Below are 14,975 nucleotides of genomic sequence, written 5' to 3'. Positions count from 1 at the left end.
TTTTTTTATAAGAGACCAATTTTTGCGTTTAAATGTTAAACTGAAATGTTAATTGAAAAAAACCAAATGTATAATTTTGATGGCACGTTAAGAGACACTCTAATATATAATGCAATAATCAACAAGAATAAATTTCTGTATTTTTCCACAGCTTGGTTATAATTAGCACAAATAAGATTATAGGTCACTGAATATTTTAACGTGTGCGTTTACTCAATGGCTTTGTACAAGTGATAATCCATTAGCACATGCAAGAATATCGGTACAAAATATCTTTAATTAAAAAAAGAAATAATATTTTAATTAATGCATTCATAATTATTAGAATATTTTAATGTAAACTTTCTGTTTACGTAAAAAATAATAAATTTCCTTCATTTATTGCATAAACATTGCAAATAACTCTTCTATTTGCTTTTTGCGTTAAATAGTTTCAAATTAGAAGAAAGTGACGCTATCTCAAGTCGTTTTCGTAGTTGTTTAGTTTAATGTTTTTGACATCCAGTCAAGAAATCCGAAATTTTTATTTTGAATTATCATGTAGATTTAATTAATAGATAATTGTTAAAAATAAAATGTTCAACAACACTTGATTTATAAGCTGTAAAAATAAAAATCTTAAAATTATTGTTGCTAAATATTATATAGATTTCAATGTAGAATAAATGTAATAATTTTTTAAAAGTATTATAAGTTACTATAATAATTGATAATCACTATTTTTGCTTCTTTTCTTTACACTATAATGTCTATTAGAGCATTTATCAACAATTTTGTCTTGTCCATTTTGACACTATTAAATTTAAACTAAATATAAATATAAAACTCAATACTCTTTTCTTAAGATTTTATGATAATTCGATTAATTTATCATATATATAAGAAAACTATTATTATATACAATTATTATTATATACAAAACTATTATTATATACAACAGTACAATTCTATTAAGTTAAAGATATCAATATATCTCCATTTCATCTTGCGAAATATCTAATTTGCACGATTTATGCTTCTCGAAAGTGATGTACGACAGAATGATGATCATACGCATTATTAATGCAATTTCTTAATGAGGTATTAATAATAAATAATGCATTGACAAATATGATTAAATACTGTGTGAATATGCATTTATTTAAATTTAGATTCCTCGTTTAAATTTAAATACAAAAATCTTATTTTATAAATTTATATATATATTTATGTGTATGTATATATATATAAATGATAAGTCGGAGTTTTTTGCGTACATATAATTGTTGTCTTAATTAAAATATATATATTTATCTCGCATAATTAATATGTAACTCTTATTCTATGTTTATTACATTGTTTTTTGTAATAAAACAAACCAAAGGTTTGAGAATTGAATTATTACATGAAGTTTTCAAAATAAATTTGTTTTGTAAATACTTTCAAATCTATTAAAGTATATTATTCCCAAGTATATTTTTATATAGTTTCAAAACAAATTAATTTTTTAAAGGATACAATTATGTTATTAAAAATACTAACATATAACAAATATAACTTATAAACGTATATTTATTCTGTAAATAGTTGCTGTAAGTTATTGCTGTAAAATAATTGCTGTCAAAATTATAATAAAAATAATAAAAAGTTGTGTCAGCAAATAAAATTGGTTAATAAGTGAAATTACTTAATTGTTCTTTTGATAAAAAAATATGTCTTTTTAATTTGAACATTTGTCCCTGTATATACAGGGTGTTCCGTCACGAAGCTGTTGCCAGCGTGTTTGGATAGTCATTCTAGTCAAAAAAGTTGATCCAAAAAGCCTTTGTCGATTTTGAAACACCCTGTATTTACTTACAATTTAAAATGTTCTACAAAATCACAGTTTACTTTAATCAGTTTTTAATATAAAACATATTTATAATTATAATGTTTTAATTTTAAACCTTATTAAAATAATATTTGTTTATAATTAAATGTTAATATTTTCAATAAAATAATTGTATATTATTTATACAATTTTTAGAATAATTCAACTTTTTGATAATAATATGCCATTATATCTGCATTAATATTATATAAAAAAAGATATATAAATTATCAATTATCATTGTATACTATTTTAAAATATAGGCAAATCGAACTCATTTGTCGCGAATTCTAAACTAATATCAGTCAATTTATTTTCAATGATATCATTAAATCTCTCTTTTGTTCTTATCATTGTTTAATATAGTTGCGATAATATTGTTGTCCGGAAAAGTTTTAGTTAATTTAGCCAGCAAATAGTCATATTCTTCAGTATTTTGTTGATAACAACATTGTCGCCATAACAGCTGAATCCACATTGTTAACATCTATGAGGCCTGATATAATACTGTTTGTAGCAAACATATAAGTTTTGGAAATATCTGTTAAAAAATACTGAAGAACATTGACAATAAACGGTATTAAATACGATGAGAAGGTAGAAATTAACATTGGCATTTGTCGACCAAGTTTCAGGCCAAAGTAAAATTCTATGAATGGTTCCATCCCTTTGCAACTCACTAGCGTTTTTGCATATATTAATAACAAATAAGATTTTGCATTCTGCACAGGTAATAAAACCGATGGAAATATGTTGAGTAAATCGTCAAGTATTCGTGAATCAGAGAAGGCTTTTTTGGATGTCAAGTAAGAAATAATTAAATCGTAGAAAAAAAAAATGTACAGTGTTATTCAAAAGAGAAAAGTGTGATATTCGAGGATGAGATACATTCCAGCGACTCATTACTGTCTTGGGAAGAATATTGGTAATTACTTTGAGATATGTCTGATAATTAGCCGAAGATATAAGATACGGGATCGCGAAACGTCTCATTGATCGACATGTATCGACATCAACGTGAAATAAAAAATTTCGAAATACATTCTCAATATAATCCACGGACAAAGCATCAATGTAACGATCAAATTCTGTTAAACAAATATCAATGTGTTTAGTTAAAAGTTTAGTTCTAAACCCATCTCACTACGATTCCCTACCGCGTCGAACCATATGTTAAAATATCTCTCGAGATATTCATTGGGAACGTCGGGATTTGGGATGCAAGTTTATTTTCTCAAGCAGCACATTGTCCTCCAGAGTCAACGTCATGTTGACTTCGCGAAACAGAGACGAGGTGTCGAGTCCTGGTCTTTCGCAAAATAATCTCAGAATCGCATCATATAAATGCACTCGAACAGCAGAATCACGCTCGGTCGTCCACATTTTGTGGAGAAAATCCACTAAATCGCGCGTTGGGGCTAAGTTCATCAACTTGATCCAGAATTTTTGCACATCAGCATGAAAAGTCGATACATTTTTGGCGAACAGCATCACTTCCGACATGGAGCATCGCTTGCTTACATTTGCCAATGTCAATAACGCTGTTGACGGATAGGCTCCAACGAATAATTTACCAACAAGACTGAGAGGCACCGGCGGATTGGAAAATTTCATACTCAAGCTAATAGCAGATTCGAGCGCGTGATTATTCGTAGCGTCAAAATCATTAATATTTATCAGTTTTATCATCGTATTGCCGTGAAGTAAAATACTCAAGATAATCAAGGCAGGTGACATTTTCGTTGCATCCCTTGTATATAAGTCATTTATGCAACGCTTGGCAAATTTAATAGGAATATCCTTGTACCAACGTGTGGCTCTAACAAAATGTTGCACGTGTTTTAAAAGATAATTCTTTTGGCAATCTATCAAATATTTTTCCCAATCGTCCAGCACTTTCTGAAAATTTTCCTTCAATAAACAAAGCGCTTCGCCCGATGTTACATTCGCGATCGTCAAATTCGTCAATTTTTTTGACAACAACCAAGAGCGATACAATTCTGGCTCATGCCTACGCAGTGCATTCCATGCTTCTTTCCGAAACGGTACATGTATATGAGCGTTCAATTCCATTAAGTAAAAAGCATCCATTATCCAATAATGTTTTAAAATTGTTAAACGATTTATCTTGCTATATACATTTTTGTATCTATCGTTGAAACAATACATTGCTATTATAAACCGACACAATTCAGATTTTTCATTCCTTTCTTTTTTTTCTTCTATTTTATCCTCCTGCTGTTCTTCTTGTTTCTCTGCTTGATTTTCATCCTCCTGCTGTTCTTCTTGTTCTTCTGCTTGATTTTCTTCTTCCTCTTCTTCTTGTTCCTCTTCTTCCTCTTCTTCTTCTTCCTCTTCTTCTTGTTCCTCTTCTTCATCCCAATTTATATAATATTCGTCAATGAGGTTTAAAAAATTTATGAGGCATGTCCTCTCGTATTGTGGATTGTCTGTGATCAAATTAAATTTTATGGACTTATAATCATTTGTTACTAGTAACATTTCAATCAGATCCAGGATTGGCCTATTGTGAATAAGTCTGAAATGCACCATATCTTCGAGTATTTTTGGTTCCACATATCCATATTTTACGTAAAATGATTGTATAATGCGAAAAACAAGGTTACCATTCCTTTCGCTTAAACGTGGTATTTCACAAATTTGTGAAACATGATGTAACATTTTTTCGTATATTTTAATATTGTTGCTTTTAACATAGTCTATAATGTACGTTAAAGTATTGTATAACGCTTCTTCGTCCTTGTTAACCTTGCAATTATATATCATTTGCAAAATATAAGCAAGTCTGCTTTCCCAAGATGAAGCTTGACGCATTTTAAATGTAATAATCACGCGCACTCTCTTAACAGGAAAATAACAAAGCCAAGCTTTCTCGTAATCCATCGCACTATGAGGAGTAGTAGTCTTCATTAGTCTTCTAACAATTGCAATCCTTTTCTTGGTAGGCAATAATTGTAATAATGTGGGAGTCACATTTTGTATATTGTGAAGAAGCTCACATTGATAAATGTTCTTATATGTTTCACACAGCAGCGCGAGCCTTTTATCCTCCGGATAGTTTTTTAAGTAGCCGAGAAATTTATCAACACAAAAATTTTCCCGATTTTGATTCATTAAATTTGGAAATATCACTTCTATTCGTTTCGCGGTTATTGTTTTAGGAGGTAAAATGGGTACGTATAAATGTGGCTTCTTAGCCACGGCGTTTAGCGCTTTTCTTAGAAATTGATCGGCACTTTTGTTACTTAAAACGATTTCTAGACAAAAGTTGAGCGAATCGACTATATTTACGAATTCTGTTGGACACTTTTTCGCTAATTTAACGAGAAAAGGCCTATAAGTTTGAATGATACCGAGTTGATATTTCATATCAACAAGCGTGTTGCTAACTTCGTATTGTTTGCAATCTAGAATAAACGATTTAAGAAACTTAACTCCGAGTTTAAAATTTTTATCAAATACTTTTTTTAAAATATTGCCGGGCAGCATAATCTTCTGCATTACAAATTCATGAGTGAAATTCTCATCACAAGCCACGATTAATGGTAAAGCGTTTTTAACACCGAAAGTGGCTGCTACTGCCGTGAACATTTCCTTCGCGAACACCGGATTCTTCATTCGGCGTGCAAGTGTCTTCACTATACAAACTCTCGTGCGCAGAGAAACGAAAGGGAAGATACGTTTGCAAAAGTATGCGACGTTGATAATTGTGTGATTGCCATCAAAAAACCAAGAAGCTTTTAAAGCTCGACACACGATTGTCGAATCGCCGGATATCAGAGCCGATGTTATATCCTCGTGTCGCTTATTTTTCACAGCGGTTTCCACTTGCAATAAAGGCAGCAATTCTGGAGAAGCCAATAGTTCGAAGTCTCTAAAGTCAACTGGCTCGTTCGAAGCTAATTTTCCGATCCTCTCCAGCTTGTTGCTGGCTGTGTTGCCCGGAATTCTTTGAATCGCCTGCAGATAAGGCATTTGCAAGTTGCGAAGGATATCGTAATTCATCGCGCTTGTTTCAAAGACGATTAGCGGAAGGCCGTAAAATACTCCGTAAATAATTGCTCGCGAATTTTCGTTTTATCTCTTTTTGCGAAAATATGCGGAACACGATTTATATTTAAGCGAATCCTAATACACACGTGTTTTCCGTGTTTTTCCGTTTATTTGCCAAAGGTCCAACCAATCTGAAAATTGCACTTTCAAATTCGACAAATTTTCACTTAAAATGCGCAAGTCAAATACTGCTAATTTTCACTTTTATCGTTTTTAAACAGCGAGACGAGCTAAACAACAGAGAAACGAAACATGACTAAAGACGAAAAGCTGTTCATTTACTTCGTCACTAACCGAGTTAAACGCAATTCACAACAATTGCTTGTCCGTAATTAATTGTCAGCATTATTCACACTCACACATATGTCTATATGTCTATATGTCGCGATAAGGCTTTTATACATCTTCTGCCGGCAAATTTTAATTAAACAACATGCCTGTTCTATCAGCGTTTCGTGAACATAGTACTGATTGAAATATGTAGCCCATCTTCACTTTTATTTATACCGGAGAGACGATGTATGACAGGCAATGTAACCCGAGACGGACAATCGGACTCTAATAATGTGTCGAGTTGAAGGACCAAACAAACACAAATAAGCGATTTCTTCGTACGAAGACGCATGCGTCTCAATACTCGACACAATGAGTAAATCATATGTACCGGAATACTTACAATATAACGCATTAAAATGCTAAGAATTGTATTATGCGATTTTTAGATTCTTGGTAGCAAATTAAGATTTGTTATTAAGTAAATGCACAAAGTAATTATAAAAAGAACTGAACAAATAATGCATTTTGTACATCAAAAGCTACTTCAATATAAATATAATGCAATTATAGAAATGCAGTAATCACCAAGAATAAATGTATTTATTAATATATATATATACAAGGTGTTTTATAATGTCCGTGCCAACGCTCGTGTACGGATAGAGTGCGGTAAACTGAATAGAAAAGTCTTTTACCGTTTTGCAATTTTCGCAATAGTAATTGAGATATTAATTAAAAGGGATTGACGAATAATCGCGCGTTGATCGCGGCTAGATCGTAGGCTGTACGCTCTAAGCGTGACAGCAATGAGAATCGCATGGCAACGAAAAATAACAACGCATATCACTCCTGCTCTCGCTACGTGTTATTTTTCGTTGCCATGCGATCCTCGTTGTTGTCACGTTTAGAGTGTACAGCCCACGATCTAGCTACGCGCAACGCGCGATTATTTGTCAATCCCTTTTAATTAATATCTCAATTACTATTGCGAAAATTGCAAAACGGTAAAGGACTTTTCTATTCAGTTTACCGCACTCTATTCGCACACGAGCGTTGGCACGGACATTATAAAACACCCTGTATATATATGTATATACATATATAAAATTTGTTATATATAACATGTATATATGTATATATAACAAATTATATATAATATATTTATTTCATTGATTAATATAATATAATATATTTATTTCATTGATAGTAAAAGAAATGCTTAAAATATATGTTGGTAAAATAGATGTTATTCTACAAATAAAGATTCTTTCCAAAATACATTGATAAATTTAAAGGTTATTATTTTATTTTTATCAATATAAGACATAATGATATAATGTTGTATTTTTACTTGTTTAGATGAACAAATTGATGAAGAAGCATTCTTATATATGCCTGAAGCTATGATAAAGGAATTAATTCCTACAATTGGAAAACGGTTTCGTTTCCTCCAAAATAGAAAAAGATTATTTCAAAGCGAAACTGAAAATTCAGATTTAGTAAGATTATTAATAAATTTTTTAAAACATTACAGAATTAAGTAAAACTGTATTTGTTATTTTTTATATTTTATAAACAATTCAACAATTCTTATATTTACTTCAAAAATTCTAAAAAAAACTTTTGAAATACTAAATTATTTTTTCTATTTTACTAAGTTAAATTGAATTGAATATTTTCTTTTTAACATATAAATTTTGTATTTTTTATTTTATTTATTGAAATATTTCTGAATATTATTTCATTATTTTATTATTTTAGGAAATCCCAAATAAATTAAAAAGAAATGAATCTGAGGATGCGTTGAGTAGAGCGAGTAGTTCTTCGATAAGCTCATATCAAGATTATGGAAAGGTATATATTTTATATAAATTTTGCAGTAATATTCTTTTCATTTTTATATGTTTTTGAGTAAGCCAATTTATATAAAATGGGATAATTTTTTTAACTATTTGTGAATTTAAGAACTGAATTATAAGACATTAGAGTTAGAGTATAAAACTGCGTAACATTATTTTCTCATGTCTTAATAAAGCATTTTGAAAATCTTAACAAAATTAATCAAAGTATTGTATAGATTGATTTGTTCATAAAATTAATTCTCTATAAAAATTATAGTTTTTCAATTATGTGATTTATACATATATGAAAGAGTGTGTTAAACAATTTAAAGCAATTTTAAGATTTTTATTTATTTTTTATTTTTCTTTTAGAATGTAAGAGAATTACTCTCCGAATCAAGCTGCGGCAAACAAATCTTAAGCCAAATACGATTGACTTCGTCAGACCGTAATAAACTCTGTCACCTGATAATAGACAAACTTCTGTGCAAATCTAAAAAGTATGTAACACATCTTATGGAAAATTTTTATATAGTGTTTTCTTTTATTTATTTATTCAACTTTATTTTAATATTGTAGAATAACTTCTGAACCATTTCAAGAATGGTCTGCAGCAATAGTTAATGTTTTTAAATATGAAAGTGCAGCAATGTACTAGTAGTAGTGTTTTATTTCCCCTTGGGGTTAACTCTCATACATTTGCTTACATGTAACTTAATTCTATCCTTAAATTTATCCTCAGCACTAAATAACTTAAAACTATCCTTATATTATCTTATATCTACGGAGCAGCAACGTACTATGTTCCATCTAATACAAAATTGAAACGTCTCGCTTGCAGTAAACTTTGGGACAAGTACAATAAAAAATATATTAAACAACGAGAAGAAGTAAATGAAAACAAAAACATTGAAAATACTCTTGATCAAAAAGCATTGCTCAAATTGTGTACAATTCAACCGAATGATCCAAATCTCGAAAATCTTTGGAAAGAAACATTTAAGGCAAGGAGCAGGGGAACTTCAATTACTAATTATTATGAAAAATATCCCATCTTAAAAACTTCCATTGGTGCCATACTGGTAATTACACATAACATTATAATGTTCTGCAATTTATTCATAATTATCTAATTTAACGATATTTATGTCAATTATTGCAGCTACAAATTGATTTTGAAGTAGAAACAGGAATAGAGATGCATATATTTTTCCAAAAAAGTTGTCCAAAAAAGTGGAAATTACTCCATTCATATTAGATCTCGCTGCAAAAAAAGACGTGTGCTTATCGTTGTGTAAACTGCGTAATGGTATATATATAATTTCTTTTCATACATATATTTTTTTTATGATATAATTATTAAATTATTATGTAGCTTCGAATGTGTATTCATTATTTTACTATTTTAGGAAATCCCAAAATTAAAAAAAAATGAATCTGAGGATGCGTTGAGTAGAGGGAGTAGTTTTTCGATAAGCTCATATCAAGATTATGGAAAAGTATATATTTTATATAAATTTTGCAGTAATATTCTTTTCATTTTTATATGTTTTTGAGTAAGCCAATTTATATAAAATGGGATAATTTTTTTAACTATTTGTGAATTTAAGAACTGAATTATAAGACATTAGAGTTAGAGTATAAAACTGCGTAACATTATTTTCTCATGTCTTAATAAAGCATTTTGAAAATCTTAACAAAATTAATCAAAGTATTGTATAGATTGATTTGTTCATAAAATTAATTCTCTATAAAAATTATAGTTTTTCAATTATGTGATTTATACATATATGAAAGAGTGTGTTAAACAATTTAAAGCAATTTTAAGATTTTTATTTATTTTTTATTTTTCTTTTAGAATGTAAGAGAATTACTCTCCGAATCAAGTTGCGGTAAACAAATCTTAAACCAAATACGATTGACTTCGTCAGACCGTAATAAACTCTGTCACCTGATAATAGACAAACTTCTGTGCAAATCTAAAAAGTATGTAACACATCTTATGGAAAATTTTTATATAGTGTTTTCTTTTATTTATTTATTCTACTTTATTTTAATATTGTAGAATAACTTCTAAACCATTTCAAGAATGGTCTGCAGCAATAGTTAATGTTTTTAAATATGAAAGAGCAGCAACGTACTAGTAGTAGTGTTTTATTTCCCCTTGGGGTTAACTCTCATACATTTACTTGCATGTAACTTAATTCTATCCTTAAACTTATCCTTAGCACTAAATAACTTAAAACTATCCTTATATTATCTTATATCTACGGAGCAGCAACGTACTATGTTCCATCTAATACAAAATTGAAACGTCTCGCTTGCAGTAAACTTTGGGACAAGTACAATAAAAAATATATTAAACAACAAGAAGAAGTAAATGAAAACAAAAACATTGAAAATACTCTTGATCAAAAAGCATTGCTCAAATTGTGTACAATTCAACCGAATGATCCAAATCTCGAAAATCTTTGGAAAGAAACATTTAAGGCAAGGAGCAGGGGAACTTCAATTACTAATTATTATGAAAAATATCCCATCTTAAAAACTTCCATTGGTGCCACACTGGTAATTACACATAACATTATAATGTTCTGCAATTTATTCATAGTTATCTAATTTAACGATATTTATGTCAATTATTGCAGCTACAAATTGATTTTGAAGTAGAAACAGGAATAGAGATGCATATATTTTTCCAAAAAAGTTGTCCAAAAAAGTGGAAATTACTCCATTCATATTAGATCTCGCTGCAAAAAAAGACGTGTGCTTATCGTTGTGTGAACTGCGTAATGGTATATATATAATTTCTTTTCATACATATATTTTTTTTATGATATAATTATTAAATTATTATGTAGCTTCGAATGTGTATTCATTATTTTATTATTTTAGGAAATCTTAAATAAATTAAAAAGAAATGAATCTGAGGATGCGTTGAGTAGAGCGAGTAGTTCTTCGATAAGCTCATATCAAGATTATGGAAAGGTATATATTTTATATAAATTTTGCAGTAATATTCTTTTCATTTTTATATGTTTTTGAGTAAGCTGATTTATATAAAATGGGATAATTTTTTTAACTATTTGTGAATTTAAGAACTGAATTATAAGACATTAGAGTTAGAGTATAAAACTGCGTAACATTATTTTCTCATGTCTTAATAAAGCATTTTAAAAATCTTAACAAAATTAATCAACAAAAATGGAAACCCTACAAACAGGAGTTGTAGAAAGTTTTATTTGTCGAATTCCCGTAAGCGAATTCTAATATATTGTTGAAAAATTATATTATTCATAAAAAATAATCTGAATATTGAATATTATTATTTTCTTTTCTTTTAGAGTATAGCAGAATTGGAAGTTACAAAAACGAAGAAAAACTTGGAGCTTTTGGACTGACACTGCAGCCAATGATGATTACAATTGGTTCAATTGTAAATATGTCAACTTTTTATGTTATTGTAAATAATGTTAAATACGAATCAACGAGTCTAGTCAGCGCAGTGAACTTATATTTCCAAATTTTCTTTGCACTGAATGTAAAGTATCCAGTTGATTGTGAAATGGTGTGGTATTTTTTACAACATTATATATACGATTAGAATCATCCAAAATATACTCGAAATTTTATTTCTGTGGATACTCTTTGGCACGATTTACAAGAACTCATGGCTGTTTTGAGTGAATAATTTGTGTTGAATATTTTATTGATTTATTTTAAAAATTCATATAAATCACTTATATTACTTATATTTTTATAGTCAGTATATACATCCTTAATAATATGGTAAAGTGTCAGTTTTGTTCTAAAACAAAGAAATCCATTAAAATGTCCGCTTCCAAAATGCTCAGTTTTGTATTAAATGCTGGTTTAATATTTGGTGATCTTATAACCAATTTTAATGATAAACATTGGGAACTTGAAACGGCGCTTCAATTTTATTATTTTAACATTAATGTCTATTCAAGTAAATATTTATAAATATGTAAATATATAAATATTTATGAATAAATATAATTATAGATAAACATAATTACATTTATGAATAATTATGTTAATAAACATAATTAACACATTTAATAAAAAAATTAATATTATTAAAAAGATATTAAAAAATAATAAAATTTTAGCATTCAAACGACAAGTATATTCGCATCTGTATTTTAAGAGTCAATGTTACATAAACAGACTTTCTTACATACATAATTACTTCTAGTCATCGCTGTAAAATACTATAAAAAGAAAATGTACACATGTAAATCTGATTTGTCACAAATAAAAAATCTAATAATTATTTACAAAAAAACCGTTAATTTAATAAACTTATTAAATTCAATTTTGCTTAGACATTTAAAAAGTACATTTAAAAAGAAAATCGATGAAAGTTGGATCAGAGGACGATATTAATTCAAAAGTTTGCATAAAATTATCATATTCTTTCCAGTGTTTCTCTGTTAAAATCATTGTCGCCATATCACAGGAATGCCTATTAGTAGAGCTCATTAGCAGACCTCTTGTGATATAAGTGATGGCGCGTGCATAATCGTCACCTTTATAAAATTGCTCTAGAAATTGTACAAGAACCTTAGCCATAAGATCCATTAAATACAGCAAAAACGTTTCGACTAAATCAGGCATTCGGCGGCCAAGTTCTTGACCAAAAAAATATTCACTAGAATGTCCGCTGAATAATCCAATACGAGTTTTATCGGATATATGCATTATCCGCGCGTATTCTAATAGCAAAAAAGATCGAAGGTTTTGCTTAATTAATGATTCGTCTGCGAATATTTTCAGCAAGTTTTCAATTAATGCACCATAATTGCGACACTCGTATAACTTGTACCTGACGACAAACTTTTCCAAGAATAAGTACACGTTGTATCTTATTGCAGAAGAGCGTACAACATGAAATTTGCTCTGAAGACTGGTCAATGTATTAGGAAGAATGTTATTAATCACGAACAAGCAAATTGCATTATTGTATAAAAGATGTGGCAATGCGTAATGTTGCTTTGCCTTGGATATCCCATAATTTGCGTGAAATAAGAACTTCTGGAGTACATTTTTGATATCAAATTTGTCACGACATATAAAAAAAAACGGCTTGAGAAAAGATAAGCATACCTTAGTGCATTTTTCTGTAAACTCGACTTTATAACCCAGTTCGCCATAAATTGCTATCACCTCAAGCCACATGTCAAAAAAATTCCAAACATAAGGATGATCAACAAAGTCAGAAGCAAATTTCTCAAATGACAGCACCAAATCTCTGTCTTCGATAGAAAACGACGCTCTTATTTGTTTCAACAACAATGCGATTTCTGGACATGGATTATCACGAAATAACACTAGTATCGCTTCCAATAAAGTTACTTATATCAGCGGGTGCCTCTCAATCTTCCACATTTCGTAAAGAATAGTTATTTGCTTGTTTACGGGAGCTATTAAACATATCAGATGAATCCAACATTTTCGCCCCACGACGGACATTGTCGATACATTGTTCGCGAATAACATAACGTTCGGCATAGGAAACCGTGGAATCACACGCGATAGTATCAGTTTCTATTTTTGAATGATTTCCTAATACATCCGTGATTAGCTGCAGAGGCACCGGTGGATTAGAAATCATACTGCTTAAAACATACGAAAATCTTATGTTATAATAAATATTTACAATACTTACATTATCAATACTATTTTTTTTTTTTGAGACATTATTTACATTATCATTTTTACTTTTTTCAATTAAGAAAGGCAGATCCAACAGTTGTGTCAGTGAATTGCCATGAAGCAAAAGACTCAAAATAATTAAAGCAGATGACATTTCTTTCGTATCCTCTCCCTGTAACTCACTTACACAGCGCTCAGCAAATTTAATAGGAATATCTTTGTACCAACGTGTAGCTCTGACAAAACGCTGCACGTATTTGTCACGATAATATTTTCTACAATTTGTCAAATATTCTTCCCAATTGTCCAGTATACTCTGAAAATTGTTCTTCAATAAACGAAAGACTGTTAGGTTCTTCAATCTACTCGGCATACACCAACGGCGATACAAATCTGGTTCGTGCTTACGTAACATATTCTTTGCCTTCTTCGAATAAAATGTATTTGTTGCAAAGACAATTATTGAATTAATAATATCTATCAACTCAGGATAATTTTTAATTGTCATACGCTCCATTCTTGTACGTGGATTATTGCACCATCTTTCATTAAAATCGTACATTGCCACGAGCAATCGACATAAAACAGAATATTTTAAATAAATATCCTGTTGTCTTTTTTGTGCATGTGTTGCGCGTTCCATCTAATATATATCTTAATTGTTCTGTCTATAGAAAATATGAGACACCGCCTCTCATATTGTGGATTATACTTAAACATATTAAGATTTATGAAATAATATGTATCTCTCTCTTTTACACCTATCAACATATCAATTAAATCAGCGATTGGCATATTTTTAATAAATCTGAAATGCAACATATCCATGATCAATCTTTTAATTGTATGATTGTACTGTGTGTAAAACAATCGTATCATGTGACACAGAAGAGAGCCATTCCTTTCATTTACAATTGGTACTTCACAGACAACAAAAATCTGATGCATTGCTTCTAATGCTTCCTCTAACGTAATGTAGTCACTTATGATGTACTCTCCATCATAATGTACGATAAGACATTATATAACTCATCTTCATCCTTGTTAACCTTGCAAGTGTATATCATTTTCAAAATAAGATCAAGTTTGCTTTGCTGAGTTTCAGCATTTTTCATTATACTTTTAAAATTCGAAATTGCTTTATCAACCGAAAGATAACAAACCAAATTTGTGTCGTAAGATTTTACGTTATTAAAAGGTTTTACGTTATTAAAAGAATTAATTCTTATCATTTCTTGGGGAACCTTAATCCTTTT

At 29.5% G+C, this 14,975-nt stretch overlaps 2 protein-coding genes across 9 annotated transcripts in view; one reads left to right on the top strand and one right to left on the bottom strand.

Moving 5' to 3' along the window:
- The window catches only part of LOC105671620 (neuronal growth regulator 1-like), a 225,160-nt gene that overhangs the window by 45,093 nt on the left and 165,092 nt on the right, over positions 1-14,975 (top strand). For 2 of the 8 annotated variants that reach the window (XR_010888667.1, XR_010888666.1), the window contains exons 3-13: positions 7,559-7,698; positions 7,961-8,053; positions 8,413-8,540; positions 8,882-9,122; positions 9,203-9,349; positions 9,450-9,539; positions 9,899-10,026; positions 10,368-10,608; positions 10,689-10,835; positions 10,936-11,028; positions 11,385-11,476. The exons of 1 other annotated variant lie outside the window; for it this stretch is intronic. The gene's annotated coding sequence lies outside the window, so the exon portion shown is untranslated. Of the gene's footprint in view, positions 1-7,558; positions 7,699-7,960; positions 8,054-8,412; positions 8,541-8,881; positions 9,123-9,202; positions 9,350-9,449; positions 9,540-9,898; positions 10,027-10,367; positions 10,609-10,688; positions 10,836-10,935; positions 11,029-11,384; positions 12,018-14,975 lie in introns of those variants that run through there. 5 more of the 8 variants (XR_010888668.1, XR_010888665.1, XR_010888670.1 and 2 more) reach the window with 5 other exon arrangements.
- On the bottom strand, positions 53-6,821 carry LOC105671612 (uncharacterized). The gene has a single exon (XM_012365903.2). The coding sequence runs from the start codon at positions 5,873-5,875 to the stop codon at positions 3,044-3,046; it is 2,832 nt and encodes a 943-aa protein (XP_012221326.1). The 5' UTR covers positions 5,876-6,821; the 3' UTR covers positions 53-3,043.

The sequence above is a fragment of the Linepithema humile genome, chromosome 2, assembly GCF_040581485.1.
Source record: "Linepithema humile isolate Giens D197 chromosome 2, Lhum_UNIL_v1.0, whole genome shotgun sequence".
NCBI lineage: Eukaryota > Metazoa > Arthropoda > Insecta > Hymenoptera > Formicidae > Linepithema > Linepithema humile.
The sequence above is the reverse complement of the archived record's forward strand: the minus strand, read 5'-3'. Positions and strand labels throughout refer to the sequence as shown.

What these genes read in the sequence shown, in the direction of transcription:
- LOC105671612 (XM_012365903.2), bottom strand. Translation starts at nt 5,875, where the DNA reads ATGAATTACGATATCCTTCGCAACTTGCAAATGCCTTATCTGCAGGCG.